Raw genomic sequence first — 18,987 nt, 5'->3', positions numbered from 1 at the left:
TGAATTAGGAATTTTACAATCAATTTGTGAAAACTCCTTCCTGAATATTGTTAGAGATTTTTGAGAAAAATTAAAACTTCTCCGCGCAGAAAAATTTCCACCCCAGGGTGGGACGGGGTCAACTTTGAAAACTTAAATATGAACCCATATTTTTCTTTATTGCAGATCTAGATTCTCCAAAAAAAGTAATCCTGTTTGAGTTGTAGGTTTAAGCATCTTGCTTCACAGATAGCCATGCAACCAAGAACATTAAAAAGAGTACAGACTGTTTAAAATTGGTGGTAACTCGAGACCCTTGATATTGAAAATAAAAATATCGATAATTTTTTTTTTTCACTTGTTTCTTTTTATCTTCACAATTTGCTGGGTCTCGAGATTGGCTATTTTAAACAACTCGTGCCATATTTAATTTTTCTCGTTTACAGCGCCTTCTATGAAGCAAAATGCATTTACATACAACTGGGTTACTTTTATTTTTTGGAGAATCCGAATCTGCAATAAAAAAAAGGGTTTATATTAGAGATGTCAAAGTTTTCTCCACCTCGCTCTCAGGTGGTGGGAGTGAAAAACCGAGTTCGATATCATTGAATAGTTTTTAAAATATATTGAATTTGACTATTTTCACTTTTCCAAACAGATGTGTATTTCTCGAGATATTTGACTGTTTCCAAACTTTTTCTACCCTTGCATATTTTTGTAGTAATATTTTTTATTAGCATAGTTTATCTCAACATGTGAATTTGTAAAATTTAACTCTTCATTGTAAAAATATTTTCTTTTTACAAAATATATAAATGCAAAAGTTTTCATCTTACATTTCAACGTTATAAAAGATACAGCACCGACTTGACTTGAAAGTTTTTAATATTCTGGCGGGGTCAATTTGCGCATATTTATTCTTAGCTTACTGGTCGAGTCTTGTAGGCGTACGGTATAAATTACGGTGTTTCTTTCAAAATGTAAACCGATTGGAATAATGTTCCTTTTCCGATCGCTCAAGCTGTCAACTATGATCTAAAATTAGTTCCGAGCTGCTCACAAAATACAACAGTTCTATTCTTCTCATTCTTGCCAGAATAAACAGTCTTTCATAAGATCGTAACTGGGCTATTTAAAATTATTTATTTGAAGCTATTTATATAAATATTTTTTCTCTCAATATTCTTTCATTTTCTTACAAAAACGTATATCTTAGTATAGGATTTCATTTATGTGGCATTTCGATAAGATAATATTCGTTGATTAATTTTGCAGTTTAACGGACGATGGGTTAAGAAATAATACTTGACTGTAATTCATTGCATTATTTTATAATGTACGAACTTTAACACTGTATCATTAATTTATTGCAAATATGTAGTCATTTAACTCGGGGCGCGAAATTTCCATAGGCCGTTTGCGATCAAATGTTTAAGGCTGGCGAGTAAATTTCATTTTTTAAAATGTTGAGTTTTATAATAAACCATACACACTTAGATTATCGTGCCTCAATGAAACAATGATCCCAGATGAAAATTATCAAAACCAATGCCTTATTTTCAATTTTTGCAAATTTTCATGAGCCTCAGATAATACAGCATTAGAGTTAAGCTTATAAATATTAAAAAATTAGACTACAAATGTTTTTTTCTTTCTCAAAACTGTGGCTTTCTCCATTGACGTTTTAAACATAGATGGCGCTTGCTAAAGATAAGTTAAACTTGATCAAACAGTAATGAGTAACTATTGCAAACTCATTACAATTATGAAAATAGCATATTATTCGAAAAACGCATGCGATGATAGATGATTCGAAAAACAGCCTTAAGTAAATGTAATTTTTTATTTCTCATGGATAACCCAAGAAGACTGTTTTTCGAAGGGCCCGAAGTATTATGAAATGTTACTCTTTTGCGAATAATATGCTATTTTTATAACTACTGTGAGTCTGCAATTGTTACTCATGACTGTTGGTCAAGTTTAGCCTACCTTAAACCAGAGCTGTTCACGTTTATTTTGAAAATGGCTCAAAACGTGAATATGGCGTTTGTGGTCTAATTTTTTAATATTTAAAAACTTACTCCTATGTTGCATTAGTTGGACTCATAAAAATTTGGAGAAATTGAGAATAAGGCTCTGATTTTAATAATTTTCATCTAGGACGAAAAATGTCGCCAAATTGGCGATTTTTAAAAAAGTTTTATTAACTTTTAAAATATTTAAGTTATTTGTCTCTTAGGCAATTCTTCACGTAAGATTACATATACAGTTAAAAATCATCACATTGCTTCAAATATAAGTAAAATAAAAGGTAAAAACTATAAATATGGATTGTTTCATCATTATGGAAGAAAAAACGAAATCCAGCAGAACTGCCAACTTGAACAAATTTAATTCAACCTCGCTTGTGTGTTCGGATAATCATCCTATCTGTTCTAAATTGTAAGTTTACATTAATTTGAAAATAATTGCGAATTGTGATTGACATTTAAACTATAGCTTTTTCATTTCCTTGGCGACAGAACATAATCTGGCTGACCGACCTAGGAATATCCTTCACTGTTCTATTCAATTAAACGTTACCTTGCAATAATAAAACTAGAATTATAATAAAGGTGTGTGCGCACTACTCTATAAAGGAAACTTTTTGCTTATTACACAATCACCTCATAAATTGAAGGGGCTTGAAAGAAACTGGAGTAAATTCTAAATTTTTGAAAAATCGTTAAAGATCTAATCTAATCAGGATTAGGTCATACTCACAGAAATATTTCACCTAATTATTCTTACTTTTTAAATCTATAAGAATATTGTTTTAAATAGTGTCTTAAATCTATTTGTTTACAGGTGGATACGGCCAAATTAGTGAAACAATGCATACGTTACACGAGATGACGCAAGATGATCTTGGAGTTACGACGGCACAATTAGAGGATAATTCCGAATATGTATTGGAATCCATTCCCAATCATCCCACCTACATAGAAAATAGTCCAGAATTTTATTCACCTTCCAATGTTGTGATGACCCAAGACACAAAATATCAAACACAATACGTTAATCGACACTACAGAGGTAAGAATAATTCATCTTTTAGATAATCGTTCTTGTTCTCATAGGTATAGCTTAAAAACAGAGTGTGAAAATATTATGGTTCAGCAATCAAATGAAGGATTGTTACTGTTTTGCCCCATTTAGATACCCCGCTTGATAGGATGCTATTTTACATTGCCAAGCAGAAGCTTTTTGTACAATTTTTTTTATGAAACTCAAATGTATAGTCTACACTTGTCTCATTGTAACATTTTATTTTATATTTTATAACCGTCATTGAACAGCCGACCCAATTTTGGGTTTAGGACTACTAATGTTCAACTCCGTAGCCTTGTAATTTTGAACCGATCCAGAAGACAAAGAAACTCCTGGATCATTACCCCTACAGGTATGATTTGTTATGGGAACATGCCATTGTGACTCGACAGCTTTTACGTGCATCATCCACCATTTACTACACGGGGGAGTCTTCGGCCGGCTGGGATCAAACCCACGACCTCTTGGACATGGGCCCAGTGCCCTACCAACCAGGCTATCCGGACCTGCTCGCAGAGTAAAGCATTTTGGCTTAATAGCATAAATGTAGAATTACTTGCTGTTTCCGTTTATTATCTTTCTTGTAAAAATGCAACATTAGTCACAAATGGACAAGTTAAGAAAGTTTACCAAGACGTTTAGATACGATTGCCATTCTGAGCTTCGTTAATTTTTCCCAAATACCGTTTCTGGAGCTTCATAGCTCCAGAAAATGGGCAAGGTGCAGCCCTTACATATTTATACCTCCTTTTTGTGTCATCTACAACAACAGAAAGAATGTTTTGGGTAGATGCTAGATTTTGTTTTATCGTTGCTTGCAATTTGCAAGACAATTATTACCATACCACCATCGAATGCTTTTCGTCACATCAGCATTTAGATTTCGGCCTTTTCTCAAAAACCTAGTTTTGGTTTAATTACTTCCTACTTGTGATAGATTGACTGTACCAAATATTTAATTCTTTTTCTAACGGTGCAGTAAATACGTTTCTCATCTATATTGTTCAATTGTATACAGAGGAGGCTAAAATTTAATCGTCCTGTAATTCTTTTTAACTGAATTAATATCCAAATGAAGATAAAGTATACTCTGTGCTAAACAATATAACTAAAACTAAACAACGTGAATATAGCAGAAAAACAGATATACCATAGTTTTGGTTCTATAAACAAGGATCTGGTACTGGCTCTATCCCCTGGTAGTAGAATTTACAGAGTCAATCTGCAGCACTATCTTCATAAATTAGAATTTGTTTAGACCTAACACAGTCAGAAAGAGTTCAAAATTTGCAAATATATTAAGGAAATAAAAGTTATTCACAAAAAAGAAAATTATGTTGCTCTAAATTTATGTTGTACGCAACCTGTAAACAAGTTAGCAATAATTTTCGGCGATAAGTTCTTTTTTTAAAAAGATTTTTCTCTTTAAAATTTTATTTAATTAAAAATGTTTGAAAATAATAAATTTTTTTCTTTTATATCTGTAAATTGGCAAACAAATATAGTAAATTAATAAGTAAGAAATTTTTTCCTCGTATCAGCAATTTTTGAGATTTCTTTTTAAAAAATATAATAAATTAAGATGAAAAATAATTTGCAGGTCTTCTGTTACTAGAACTGTATCTAATATTCAACTGTTTTTATAAAATTAGGGAATACTTGTGCTACATACGAATGTCAGTTTTTATGCTATTATTCACTGAAAATAAAAAAAAACGCTCTTCATAGGAGTATCGCAATTATTTTCTGAGTGTGAAGTATAATTTCGAATAAGTATAACAACTATTTTTAGTTAATTTGTGAAAATTAAATGAAGATATTTTAAAGATGTAGTCTTCAACTGTCTGTGAGCTATGTCAATAAATGCAGAGCATCTGACATGGGCTGCACAACTGCTAGATCGTGTAGTCAAAGAAATTCATTAGTTGAGGGCGTGCAGCGCATAAAAAAATAAACGAACAACCCTTAATAACTTTTGATCTAATGATCGGATCTTCACGTTTGTTGGATTTTGTTGAGAGCAAATCAGACTGAAAGTCACGTAGAACAAACTGAAAACTTAAACTTTATTTACATCAAAAAGAATATAAAACAATAAGATGTTGCCAGCACAGGAAACTCAAACTATCTAACTAATCTCGAACTCAAACCTCAACATCCTCCCCGCCCTGGTCGACCTCGAGAGGGATGACCAGAGCTACCGGACGGGTTATATTGTGACCATTAACTCTCAGCTCACAGGATCTTATTTTTCCATCTCGTCCTTCATGCAAGTTCACCACTCTAGCTTTCTTCCACATGTGACGTGGTCGGACATCTTCTTGTAGAAGTACAATATCGCCAATTCGGATGTTAATGATATTGTCCTGATTACGAACTTGATGAAATGACCGCAATTGAAGCAAATATTCCTTAGACCATTTTTTCCAAAAGCAGTCGAGTAAGTCCTGCTGCTGCTTGTAGATTTTTCTTAGCTTTGTGTTGTTATTTGGGCTGGATGGAATGGCCGTTAGTTTCCGTCCTGTCAAGAAATGGCTTGGTGTTAAGGCTGTGGAACTGTCATCTTCGTATATCAATGGTCGGCTGTTCAGAGCGGCTTCTATTCCAATGAGGGCCGTGGACAGACCTTCCTCGTCAAGAAGTGCTCGTCCGAGTACCTTTCGTAGACATCGCTTGACAACTCCTATTAGGCGCTCCCACCAGCCTCCCCACCAAGCCGCTCGTGGGGCGATAAATTTCCAAGTTATGCCATTTTGAGCATAATATTGCTGAGTTTTAGCTGATGACAGAACTTGCCATAGCAGAATCAAGTCCTTATTTGCTGCATGAAAAGTGGTAGCATTGTCGGTATAGATTGTGTGTGGGAGTCCTCTGCGGCCAACAAAACGTTGTAGTGCCAAAAGAAATTTGTCTGTGGTAAGATCCGACACAAGTTCAATGTGTAATGCACGTGTTGTTGCACAAGTAAATAGTGTTATGCAGGCTGTGTCTCTTGATTTCAAACATCGAATATTCACGGGTCCAGCAAAATCAATTCCTGTGGTAGTAAATGGAGCAGAAGGTACAACTCTTTCAGGAGGTAAAGGAGCTTCGATTTGTTTTCCGTATTTCGCTTTGGACAGCTTGCAAGGTAGGCATTTGTGAATAACTTGCTTTATAGCTTGACGTCCTCTTAAAATCCAGAAGGTTGAACGTAACTCGGACAGGATTATACGCACACCTAAGTGGTGGAGTCGTATGTGTGTATGCTGGATCAAAAGGTGGACAAAATAGTGTTTACCATCGAGCAATAAAGGGTGTCGAGTGTCAGATGAAATGTTTGAAAATTGCAGCCTTCCCCCAAGGCGCAAATAATTATCTTCGAGAAAGGGATTGAAACGGGAAATTTTGGATTTTTTCGGCAGGGGACGTTCAGCTTTTAAGGCATTTATTTCAGCTGAGAAACATTGATTCTGTACAGTTTGTATCCAATAGTTTTTAGCTTTCTCTATTTCATTACAATTCAGTTCATGAGTTATGTGTTGCTGAGTCTTACAGTTGGATACAAAACGTAGTATCCAGGCAGTCACACGAAGAAGTTTCGTATAAGAACTATAACGAGTTATATCTATGATGGGTTCTGTAGTTGCAACGTAGGAGGATTGAAATTTGGTTTTTCGTGATTCAGCGTCAACTAAAGGTTGTGTACGTGTAGACAAAACTTTGATAGGCCAAGTTTCTGGATCATGTTTTAGCCATTTCGGGCCGTGCCACCAAGATTCTAAAATCGATAACTGTGATGGAAAGGTACCACGAGTAAGATGATCCGCAGGGTTATCTGTACCGGGACAGTGGCGCCATTGTGCTGAAATAGTGTTTTGAAGAATTTCTGTTGTTCTGTTGCAGACAAATGTTTTCCAAAGGTTGGGATTTCCCTTTATCCAACTTAAAGCTACAGTAAAATCACTCCATAGTATGGCAGTGTGGGAATTCATGTTCGTTTCCCTGCAAAAGTATCGGAGTAGGCGAGCTCCTAGTAGTGCAGCTAACAATTCAAGTCTCGGAAGGGTGACCCTTTTGATTGGGGCTAGTTTATTTCGACTGCAAATGAGATGGATCTCTGTAGAAATGTCATCTGCGTGACGAGCGTACAAGCAAGCACCATATGCACGTTCCGAAGCGTCGCAAAATACATGTATGGTAACGTCGGAATTTTCGGAAAAGCCAATCCATCTTGGGATGCATATTTCATTCAGATAGTGTAATTCATTTATCCACTTGTGCCACTGCTGTGCTACAGATGGAGGTAATAGTTCATCCCACTGAATACCACTAAGCCATGTATCTTGAAACAATATCTTCACAACTACTGTAACTGGAGCAAACAAGCCTAGAGGATCGTAAAACTTTGACATCAACTTCAGTAGTAAGCGTTTTGTAACTGGTTCTTTACATGCTTGAACAATTTTTGTCTGCACATCAATTTGAAAAACATCACTGTTAGTATCCCATTTAACACCCAAGACTTGCGTGATATCCTTAAACGAGACGTTTTCTTGTTTCCACATATCTTTCAAAATCTTAGAATTTGTAGTCCATTTGTCTAATGGTAGGCTAATAAGTGATGTAAGTTCTTGGTAAAGAATCAGAGCTTCAGTATCCGTAGACGTTCCCGTAACAAAATCATCCATATAGGTGTTATTCTCAATGTGTCTAGTTGCTGTAGGATATGCTTGTTTGTGTTTTGAAGCCAATTCACGAAGAGAAGCTGCTAATAAAAATGGACTAGAGACGAGTCCAAATGGAAGACGTGTGAATCGATAGGTTACAATTTTATCTTCAGTGCAGAGTTTCCCATCAGGAGTATATGTAGTATTGTACCAAATAAATCGTGTTGCATCTCTGTCTTCTTCTGCTAGAATCAGCTGCAGAAATGCTTGTCGCCCATCACTAGTGATTGCTATTTTAGAAAGTCGAAATCTCAACAATGTGGCTAAGATATCGGAAAGAAGATTTGGTCCTACTTCAAGAGCGTCGTTCAAAGATGGGTGACCTGGAGAATGTGAAGATGCATCAAAAACTATACGCCACTTAGTTTCTCCATTTGTGATTTTCTTTACAGCGTGATAGGGCAAGTAAAATAAACGTTCTTCATTATGTGTTTCTGAGACAACATCAACGTGTTTTTTATCAATGTAATCTTGCATGTGCTCAATATATTTTACTTTGAATTCTGAATTTGCATGCATTTTCCTTGTTAAAGATTTAAATCGTTGAATTGCGACTTCATAATTGTTCGACGAAAGTTGAACTTCTGGTTTCCAAGGCAATTTTACAACTCTTCTACCATCGATGATTTCAAAAGATTAATGAAAGTTCGTTAAGAGTTCAGAGTTGTGAGGACTTATTTTTTCTTGTGTTGGTTGTATGCCAATGCTCTCTAAGTTCCAGAAATTTCGTACCACATTATCTAATTCCTGAGTTGAAGTATCCACATCAACATTATGAACCGTTGAAATGAAGGAAACTGTTGCGTGTGATCGAGTTCCACTAAGTACCCAACCAAAATTTTATGGGACCAAGGCCAGAGAATCCGACAACCTGACTGAAGCTTCAGAATTCATAACAATCCAGTAGTAATCTGCACCGATTAAAATCTCAATTGGTAAGTTCGACAATGAATCATCTGGATCAGCAAGTTTCATTCGCCTGTTTTTAGCAAAAAGTGAAAGATCCGTTGATGAAGGTAGGTGTGATGCATATTTGTTGGAGCTTTCAAATGCAGTAACATTAACTTTAGATTTGTCCCAGATACTTGATAACTGAAATTTGACTTGTCTTCGCATGTAGCCAACATTAGCTGGGGATTCAAAGGCTTGAATGTCCAAATGTCCGGTTGAAATTACTGGAAGTTTTAAAGTATCCACAAGATTAGAAGAAACGAAACTAGATTGACTTCCACCATCCAATAGACAACGTGTCAGTTTTGTAATGCCTGTGGGCCCAGTTATAAAAACTCGTGCAGTTTGCAAATGAACGAAATTGGAAGGCGATACATCAATTTTGTTTGTAGATGTAGCCACAGGCTGCTCATTGGTTAGAGGTTTGCATATTGATGTATGGTGTTTTCTCTTGCATTTGGAACAGACAAATTTTTCTCTACGGGGGCAATTTTTTTTGTTATGTCCTCGGTTAGTGCACAAAAAACATCTATTACTAGTCTTCAATTTCTGTATGCGCGCGTCTATGTCCGTTACAACATTGCACTGTTGAGGCCAATGTCCGACAGTTTCACAGAAAGAACAAAAGGGTGACATTATTTTACTTTTGGTAACTGATTTAGAATTCACGTTAAAATTTTCTAAGGAGGATTTAATAGGATAATCTGGAGCAAGTGAACCTTTAATATTACTTGCAGTAATTGATCCCTCGACCTCTTCTGATAAAAATTTCATTAATTTTGAAATATCGCTTTCACCAAAATTTTCACGTTTGGCATGTACAATCCAGTTACGACAGATTTCATGAGGAAAAGCACGAAGTATTTTAGGAGCCAAAATTCTTCCGTATGATTGAGTTTCTTCTCCTAAAGCATCTAAAGCCTGTATTCTTCGATTACAATCAATATATAACTCATTTATTGCTGCTGGAGAGTGATTTTTGACAGGTTTTAGGTTTTCTAAATAATCGAGATGAGCCTGTATTATTTTATCTTTATCGCCATATTTCGATTTCAAAATATTCTTTGTTGTTGCATATGTTTCTGCAGTTATATTAATTCCATCAACTATTCGTTTTGCTTCTCCATCTAAATATCCCCGCAAAAAAACATGCTTGTCAATCAGCGATAAACTTTCGTTTTTGTCGATACAGTTTTCGAAACGCTCCCAAAAACTATGGAATTCTTCAATTTCGCCGTAAAACGTATTTATTTTTATTGTAGGCAACTTTACTGTAACATTTGAAGGCGAAGCTGAAAAATTATTTATATTGGCAGCTGTTGGCGATGTTTCAGAAATTGAATTCGTGTTCCGATTCGCTGTTCTTTTGAAATTAAATAACGCCAAATGAGCATTTTCTGTGTATCTTTCGCATTCTATTATGTCTTCCTGATATTCTTCATCATTTAAAAAATTATGTATTTCATCGTCTGCCAAGGTTAATTCTTTAACTTTATCTTGTAAACGTTCAATGTTGTATTCCTTTTCAGTTTGTGTACTAGCAGCATCGTTCAATTTCGTCGTTAGTTTCGTAATGGCGGTACGTAGCGTTGTTCGTTTGCGTTTAAATATTACAAGTTTTTCACTACCGGTAGCCATTCCAATTCAGATTTTTGACGAAAGTAATTAAACAAGTTCAGTATGACTTACCGAGTTATTTCGGCACCAAATGTTGGATTTTGTTGAGAGCAAATCAGACTGAAAGTCACGTAGAACAAACTGAAAACTTAAACTTTATTTACATCAAAAAGAATATAAAACAATAAGATGTTGCCAGCACAGGAAACTCAAACTATCTAACTAATCTCGAACTCAAACCTCAACAACGTTCTAGGACTCAATCTTAATGGTTCGACGGGATGACCTCAAATATGTTAATCAATAAGCAGGCGATATTTTAAATTACGACATCACACACAAAAACGTTTTTTTTTTCTGAATAAACAAACCGTTTATTTGATGGGTTTCAGGTTGAGTCGGATCTCTGACCTCCGAAATATAGGGGGTAGCCGCAATTTGGGAAATATGGTTCCCAATAGTTTGGTCAGGTGCGAATTGAAAAATTTTTGCACACAATTATAAAATTCGTTTGACCAAAGATAAAATTCCCTGCACAAAATTACGTGTAACAAGTTTATAAATTACGTTTTTTTTTTTAAATTTATTTGTTATCCTATTAATTCAAAATGTTTGAGTGTAAATATAGTATAATACGAGGTGTTTTACGCGTAACTGCATATTTTACGTAAAATATTTTTTTAATTTTCGAAATAATCGTCTGCTTTATTTTATTTTATTATCGACACATTACAGTCGACACAATTCTTAGTTTACGACTATCAATGTTGAACTACGTAATCTAATAATTTTAAACCAACCCAAAAGACAAAGGAACTTCTGAATGAAACATTGGAACAAACTAGCCTTCGTGGAGGACTTTTTTATGGAACTAAGCCGCATTTGCGTTAGATGGAGAGAGAAAAAAAACTCCCGCGAATACCTCCCAAGGTTAGCCTGATGGCAAGTGGATTCTAACCCATAATCCGTATAACATTGAGGATACTTTACTTCAGTCGGGGAGTCAACTTGACATGAGTCATACAAAAGACTACTGGTAGAGTATAACAATAATTAATAATAATTTGAAAGAAATAAACCCAAGTTTTATAAACTGTCCCAAACTTTGGTATCTCACATGTGGTTTACCTTTTTATTCATAAAAAAAAAATATATCAATTCAATTAAAAAGAAAATGTGAGTTGCCTTTGATCGCTAACAGAGAATATCAATATCATTAAAAGAAAAATAAACAGTTCAAAACTTCTTGATTTCTTGAAAGATGAATGAAGAAGAATTACAACATTGATTGAATTACTTTCCTTTCTCAATTCAAAGTAATGGGTTCATTTCCATGTTCAGCCATTTGGATCATGTCTCTTTTAAAAATGAATGACTTTGTTATTTTCAATCCTTTATTGCCTTTTCTCCATGAAATGCTAGACACTTGTCCCCAGAAAGAATTTATTTATAGTTGTTGAAATATTTCGCGTTAGAAAACAAACATTCTACTTGTATTATGAATTAGGCCATTAGTTTGATTGCCCATTGATGATGAAAACTTTATTGCATATTTCATAGGCAGACAATTAAATCTACCACCTATAAATAGAGATAGTGTAATAAAAAATATATATATTTTAACTTATAAAATAGTCATACGGATTGTGTTCTTTTTAAAATTACCAATCAATATATTTTAAATTATTTAGACAAAATACCACATCTCTTTAGTTTAAATTATAATGAACGAAAAAGCTCTAATTAACAAATAAATATTCGAGTATTTTCTACTTCTGGAGGCAAAAAGTTTTTTTTTTTAATTATTGAAGTTTTTATTCGAAATAAGTAAATAATTCAGATGGAAAATTTGATATTTGGTTAGTTTATGAAAACAAATAATAAATAAATATCCAAAATTAAATAATTTTATCTAAGTCATTCTTTTTCAAAGCGCTGTCAGTTTTTAGGAAAAAAATAGCGACATTTTTTTTTTAAATAAAAGGTGCCGTCGTTGGGTAAAATTTTAAGTCGCTGGGGAAAGAGGCAGTTCTGATTATTTTAAAATTCGATTTCATCACTTTGTCGCGGAACAATGTTTTGGTATGCTTAACACCAAGAATTAAAGATATGTAAAACGTCAACATTCAACTAGAACATTTACTAGGATACGCCTTCTAAAATTTTGAAGAGAAAAAATAGTAAAAAAGCTTATACTTTGTTTTAACGAACGTTGTTTGGTAAGTTTACAACGAGACGAAATTCCCCTTTTATCTTAAAACCATAGCCAATTTTGCCTAACCACATGGCAAAATAGTTCAACTTGTAATGCTGTATGTCCCTTGACGATTGGCTTGATGTAATTGTAATTGCTTGAGTTCCGATTTTGCCAACTGTAACAACAGCAGCTTTTTTATGTAAAAATTTGGCATGTTTTATCCTTGCAAGTTTTACAATTTTGATTGCCTCAATTACAATATTTTCGATCTTAAAGTTAAAGAAGAATATTATTTATTTTGTAAACATTACTTATAAAACTTCCTTCGTGATTTTTTCTTCTACAACTGCATTATTTACTTTACCTGATGAGTGACATAGTTTTCAAGTTTTGTTTGAAATATTTTCACCTTTTACGGATATCCGGAGGAAAACTGTCACATTTCTGTTTGCAACAACAGAAATATGCCTACTCATGGCAAAGTTAACAGGCAAACATGAAACGTTAATTTGAATTGAAACTGATGCAAGTTCAGAATTTAGATATATCTCTTAGTATTTAATAATAAACTAAATCATTTATGCCCTATAGTATTAGTCAAATTAAATTTTACTAAAAAAGGGAAAGATCCATTATATATGATTAATATTTTTAGGAATTAGAAATAGGGCGAATCATTCTAAAAAATTTTAATCATAGGGGTTGAGTTTGATTGTCATAAATTTTTGTGGGAATAACTAATATTAACAAAAGTACATACAATGCATGTTTTATCACAGACATTTTAAATTATCTGGACATTGATATGTATTTATATTTGATAACAAGCACATCCGTACGAAATATATCATATTTAATGAGAAGAAAAATTTAAACCTTAGACGACGCAGGCGTCCTATTTTTCGGGGGGTAAAGGGAAAAAAAAATTAAATATTCTATTTTAATAGTTCAACAAATTTCGCACATAAATAATCGAACGTTCTTCCACCAGCAAAATGTAAACAAAAATATTATTATTTATTGATTTTTTAACATTGGTGAATGTAAATTGATGACGATTCATGATTTTTTTCTTTCATTTGTCTGAAATAATGAGAATTTTAGTTATCCACGCTAACGACGCTCATGATTTAAGCTGAGACTCCAAATGTATCCCCGAAAATGATAAGTGCATTATCAAAATGAAATTTTCGATTTCCTAATCCATTTTAATGATAGAAAAAATAAATTTTTAACCATCAATGTTAATGACACATTTAAAATAGCTTTTAGGAGAAAATTGAGCCCTTTAAATTCAGACAAACTCAACATCCATTGATTTTTTTTATGAAAAGCTATATGTATAGCAAATTGTTCTGTGCAGTAATGAGAATTGTTTTCATTTAGGACGATATCCCCACCACGAAATGGGGTATTCAGAAAGTTATAGTCCTCATCACTATGAACCACCATTCCAAACTGTACCTGGCTCAATCCAAACTGGCTCACACTGGTCAACAGAGATAAACCACCAGCATGGTGGATATGGTAACATAAACCGAGATAGTCATCTAACGCTCAACAATAATCTTCAGAACATGATCGGAATGCAAAGTCCTCTTCCTCTTCCAGGACAGGACAGCAAACCTGTCATACAAGCTGCAGTTCTTGCTGGCTATTCAGGTGAGAATTCATTTTGGCATAAAATGATCCATTTACAATTAACCACTACATATCATGAAACGTTTCTTATACTTCTGGTAATTAAAATTGGCGTTTCAAGGTCACATTTTAAATCTTCCTCGGCTTGGTAACGATGTGACACGCAGCAATGCTTCTCTTTTTTTTTATTTTATCCACACGGCAGTTAAGGAGTATCTATAACTCATAACAGAATTTTATTATAATAACATGCTGGCGTGGGGAAAAAGCGAGATTTGTGGATACCATGGTAACGGAAAGGGAAAATTGCATAACCTTGACACGCCTATTCTATTTACAAAGACTTAAATACAATTTACCAAGCTAAACCTTTATATTTAAGCATTTACAATATCTTTCAGACAGAAAATATATTCTAATTACCTCCTGCGGATAATCGGAGAATTATAAGAGCAAAATCTCCTAATTTATAGTACTCAAATACCTTTGGAGACAAAATTTTGAATTTTTTAAGATTTTTGTGTATATTATGCTTTATAGCATGGTATGAATACAAAAAAAAAAATTGAAATTATATATATATATATGCATGCGCACACCTTTCTTTACACATGGGAACTAAGCCCGACAGAATAAATGTCAATGAATAAAATTAAAATATATTTAGAAATATTAATGTGTTACAAAATAAAAAAGGAAATGGCTTTCATAATAATTTTCCGTTGATCAACCAGGGAAACTAAAATGTCTTTTCCTTGTGATGAGAACCTTTAAGATAAGCAATAGCAAAGAATCAGTTTTGAGGCTTAAATCTATGAGTAATAAAATGGGAAAAACATAAAAGTAAAAAAACTGTGTTAGACGCATATTAATATTTCCTTTGCTTTATTATGCATGATGACGAAAAATAAATTTTTTGTGGAATTTGACAAGTTTTGGGTTGACGACAATTAAATTAAAAGTACTTTAGGCGTCGTTAACTGTATGCCGAAAAGTTTTCTCATTAAAATTATTGAATGTATACAAAAAAATTATGGCAGTAAAAATTTATGGAAAAAAAATTTCAGCGCAAAATAACAATAATAAAAACATAAATAATAAAAATATTAAGATATAAATAACAAAAATATATACATTTTTCCCACGTACTTTTGACAAAACAAATTGTAAATTATGTTCTCAAATTCATTGTTAGAAGATTAGTCAAGTCGTTCGCTTCAAGTGTGACGGGATAACTCCTCAAACAATTAAAACTTTGGTTTTTCAAGCAGTTATGAAATGCTTTGTGGTCATAAATAAGAAATGTTTATTTTAGGACATTATTTATTTATCATATGAAGCGATACATACGTGATAGAATGGCTCAGATCATATTATCTGAATTATTTTTCTCTGATAAATTTTGGAGATTAAAAATTGCAATTACGTATTATTTAAACAAGAAGTGGTTGGTCAACATACTGGCAGTTAAGATTAAAATAGTTTTTTTAGTACTTTATATGCATACATGTGAGCGATATTCAAATCCCATTCATATCTTTGTCTGGCAATATGCAAGTTTCTATTTTCTTTTATAATTTTTGAATATCTAAATAGTCGTTAGAAATATATTATAGGATAGCCCTCTTTATATAATAGGATAAAATTTTAAGCAGAAAAATCACTATTTCATCTCTTTCTTTAATCAACGCTTTAGAGGCTAAAAATAGGTTGTTTGAAAGCTTCAAAATGATATACAGCAAAACATAGCTTTTAAAAAAAAAATAATAAATAAATAAATAAAATGAAATGTTTATAACTAATCTATGACTAATTTTTTCATTACATCATGATATTTACTGCTTTTTATCAGTAAAGAGAACGTCATACCTCGAGAGAAACTTTTTATCGCAAATTCTCTTTCACCACGATGAATAATTTGAAATTTAAAGTATAGAAAAAGTGAGCTCAGGCATACCTAGAGTAAGCGATGAAGTTTCAAATACTGAAACGAAATTTTCAAAATATAAAAATAAAAACAAATTATGAGAGGATAACTTAAGATTAAGTTCTCTTCCAATAATTTGTTTGCATTTTAATATTTTGAAAATTTTTTGTCTCCATAACTAAATTAAAATTTAATGTATAGAAAAAATGGATTCAGACATAACTAGAGCAAGCCATGAAGTTTCACATACAGAAAACAAAATTTTAAAATATCAAAATAAATTATGAAAAGATAACTTAAGATTATGCAATGAAGAAGTTTTCCTCCAATAATTTGTTTGCATTTTGATATTTTGAAATTTTTTTTCTTCAGCATTTGAAACTTCATGCCTTTCTCTAGGTTTTCCTGAATCCACTTTTCCTTTCTTTTATATTTGTAATAAAGGAGAAGGAAAAGTTACTCCCGTGGTATGGCGCCGTCTTAACAAAGCTCTTGTTTTTGGTTCTCAATTTAAATTAATGTTTTTTTTTGATATCCATTCCATGAAATCTGAAACAATATCTGGCTCTGGCTATCATCAAATTAAAAATTTGAGCACTTTGGAAATTTTCTTTTGCATATATATTTGAAAATCATATTTCAAATAAATCACCAATACTTTAGCAGTGTCTTTAAGGACACTTCAAAGTTTTTATCTGTCCTAAAATTCATGATAACAAAACCATAGTCATTTATTTGCTTTGAAACATGGTTATTAAATACAGGGTTATTCATAATTCCCTCCGGTGTTTCGAAGCGTTATAGTAAAAAAAAGGAACATATGAAATTATTCCGGAACTATTCAAGTTTAACTTACATACATTACAGGTGTTCTATGTGTGAACCCTTGATCACACGGCATACATCAATGTGATAGTCCAGTTCCTGCCATACTCTACTCAACATGGTACTGTCTATGCACCATACATGTCATGGTACCATCTACCGGCAACTGCTTAAATTAAAACTTGAACACACTTTCGGAATAATTTCATATGTTCTTTTTTGCCATATTCGTCTTCGTTTTTTTTATTATAACGCTTCGAACCCCCCGGAGGGAATTATGAATAACCCTGTATAAATATACATGATTTTTTTTTTGTAAAATATTCGAAACTAACTATTTTTTTATGCCTTTATAGGAAGTGGTCCAATACAATTGTGGCAATTTCTACTAGAACTCCTCACCGACAAATCGTGCCAAAACTTTATAAGCTGGACTGGAGACGGGTGGGAATTCAAACTCACAGACCCGGACGAAGTGGCAAGACGATGGGGTGTTCGTAAAAATAAACCAAAGATGAATTACGAGAAACTCAGCCGAGGACTAAGATACTATTATGACAAAAATATTATCCATAAAACGGCTGGGAAACGTTACGTTTATCGTTTTGTCTGTGATCTGCAGAACTTGTTGGGCTATAGCCCGGAAGAGTTGCACGCAATGGTAGATCTTAAACCCGATATCAAAACAGAAGAATGCTAAGTCACACTTAGTAAACGGGTTACAAGTTTTATTATCTGGTCACATAAATCATAGACATTTGATACTTACAAAGAATCAGACCTTGTGTCCGATACAAACTGTTTCAATTGTGATCTGTTTTGAGATTTTTTTTTAAAAAGGCAATATTCTTGATGAACTAATTACCGAAAATATTCTAGTTAACATCGACAGAAACAGAGGCTAGTCAGGTACTTGTTTCTTTTGTACAAGAAAACTACAGTATTCGCCTGTTCTGTCCTGTGTTTCTTTCCTGTCTCTCTTTGAAGATTATGAAGGGCTTGGGGTTAAATAATTATAAACCACATTTGTTTAAGAGAGCTTTAAAGTGGTAGAAAGAGTGTTGAAAAACACCAAAAATTGTACTGTTATTAAATGAAAGTATTGTGCTGTTATCAAATAAGAGATTTGTTAAGTGCCTATTTGTTAACCATACATTTTGATATAAAAATATAACCTTTAGAATGTGGCTTATCACTATATTTCCCCTAAGCCCTCTTTTATCATTTATGTTTGTCTTGCCTGCAAGTAATATTGTTGTATATATTTTTATTATTTAAGGAACTGAACTTTATATTTCATCATTCTTTATAGAAAATACATTTATAAGTTTCATTAATAAGTATAATGTTGATTGTTTACAGTGGTTAACTAGTCTGTTTGGATGCACATTTACAATTGCAAAATAGTAATTTTTTTAAATATTTACAAAAAATGTAAAATTTTAAAAATCAATCTAACATTCCCAATTAATTAAATAAGTGCCTTTTTTATAACTAAAAGGTTTAGAATTATAAATATTTTATACAAATTTTTTTTAAAATTTGAAATAAACAAATGATATTTTTGATAAAATGTTAATAGCTGTGCTATCTTAAAACATTATGTTTTACAATTATTTATTATGCTAAAAATAAATACAGTATTAATGTCTGATGTTGTAATGAACTATTTTAGATAGAATATTTATAATTTGTTATGAAAAGAACTCATATTTATAATGAATTTTTAAATCATAAATTAAATAAGTCCTGAAATTTTGTGCTGAAAGATGAAACTGAATTTGCAATTAAATATAAAAATATTTATAAACATTACCAAAGAGTTAAATCTTAAAAAGTGTTGTATTTTATTTAATGGTGCTCATTTTTCAATCGTTTTGTAGATATGAACAAATACGAGATGTGTTTTTTCTTTCTTATGTATACATTTATCATACAAGTGCACATATGTAAATAAGACACCCCTTATATTTCTCCTTATTGCATATTATAATTTTACTTGTTTATGTAATTTTGTTTGTATGTTATAAAAATTAGCGATTTACAAATTC

The 18,987-nt window shown here is 32.5% G+C and overlaps 1 protein-coding gene across 4 annotated transcripts in view; it reads left to right on the top strand.

Moving 5' to 3' along the window:
• LOC107446306 (protein c-ets-1-A) overlaps nucleotides 1-18,403 on the top strand; it is a 188,835-nt gene extending 170,432 nt beyond the window's left edge. For all 4 annotated transcript variants that reach the window (XM_021145115.4, XM_021145116.4, XM_021145117.4 and 1 more), the window contains 3 exons: nucleotides 2,827-3,054; nucleotides 13,930-14,205; nucleotides 17,293-18,403. In XM_021145115.4, coding sequence (XP_021000774.1) covers nucleotides 2,827-3,054; nucleotides 13,930-14,205; nucleotides 17,293-17,636 — 848 coding nt within the window. In that variant the 3' untranslated portion in view covers nucleotides 17,637-18,403. The remainder of the gene's footprint in view (nucleotides 1-2,826; nucleotides 3,055-13,929; nucleotides 14,206-17,292) is intronic.
• The last annotated feature ends 584 nt before the right edge of the window (nucleotides 18,404-18,987 follow it).

This window comes from Parasteatoda tepidariorum, chromosome 2 (genome assembly GCF_982258835.1).
Source record: "Parasteatoda tepidariorum strain Cologne lab strain chromosome 2, Ptep-v5.0, whole genome shotgun sequence".
Taxonomy (NCBI): domain Eukaryota; kingdom Metazoa; phylum Arthropoda; class Arachnida; order Araneae; family Theridiidae; genus Parasteatoda; species Parasteatoda tepidariorum.
Note: the sequence above shows the minus strand (reverse complement) of the source record. Positions and strands in the feature narration are given on the sequence as shown.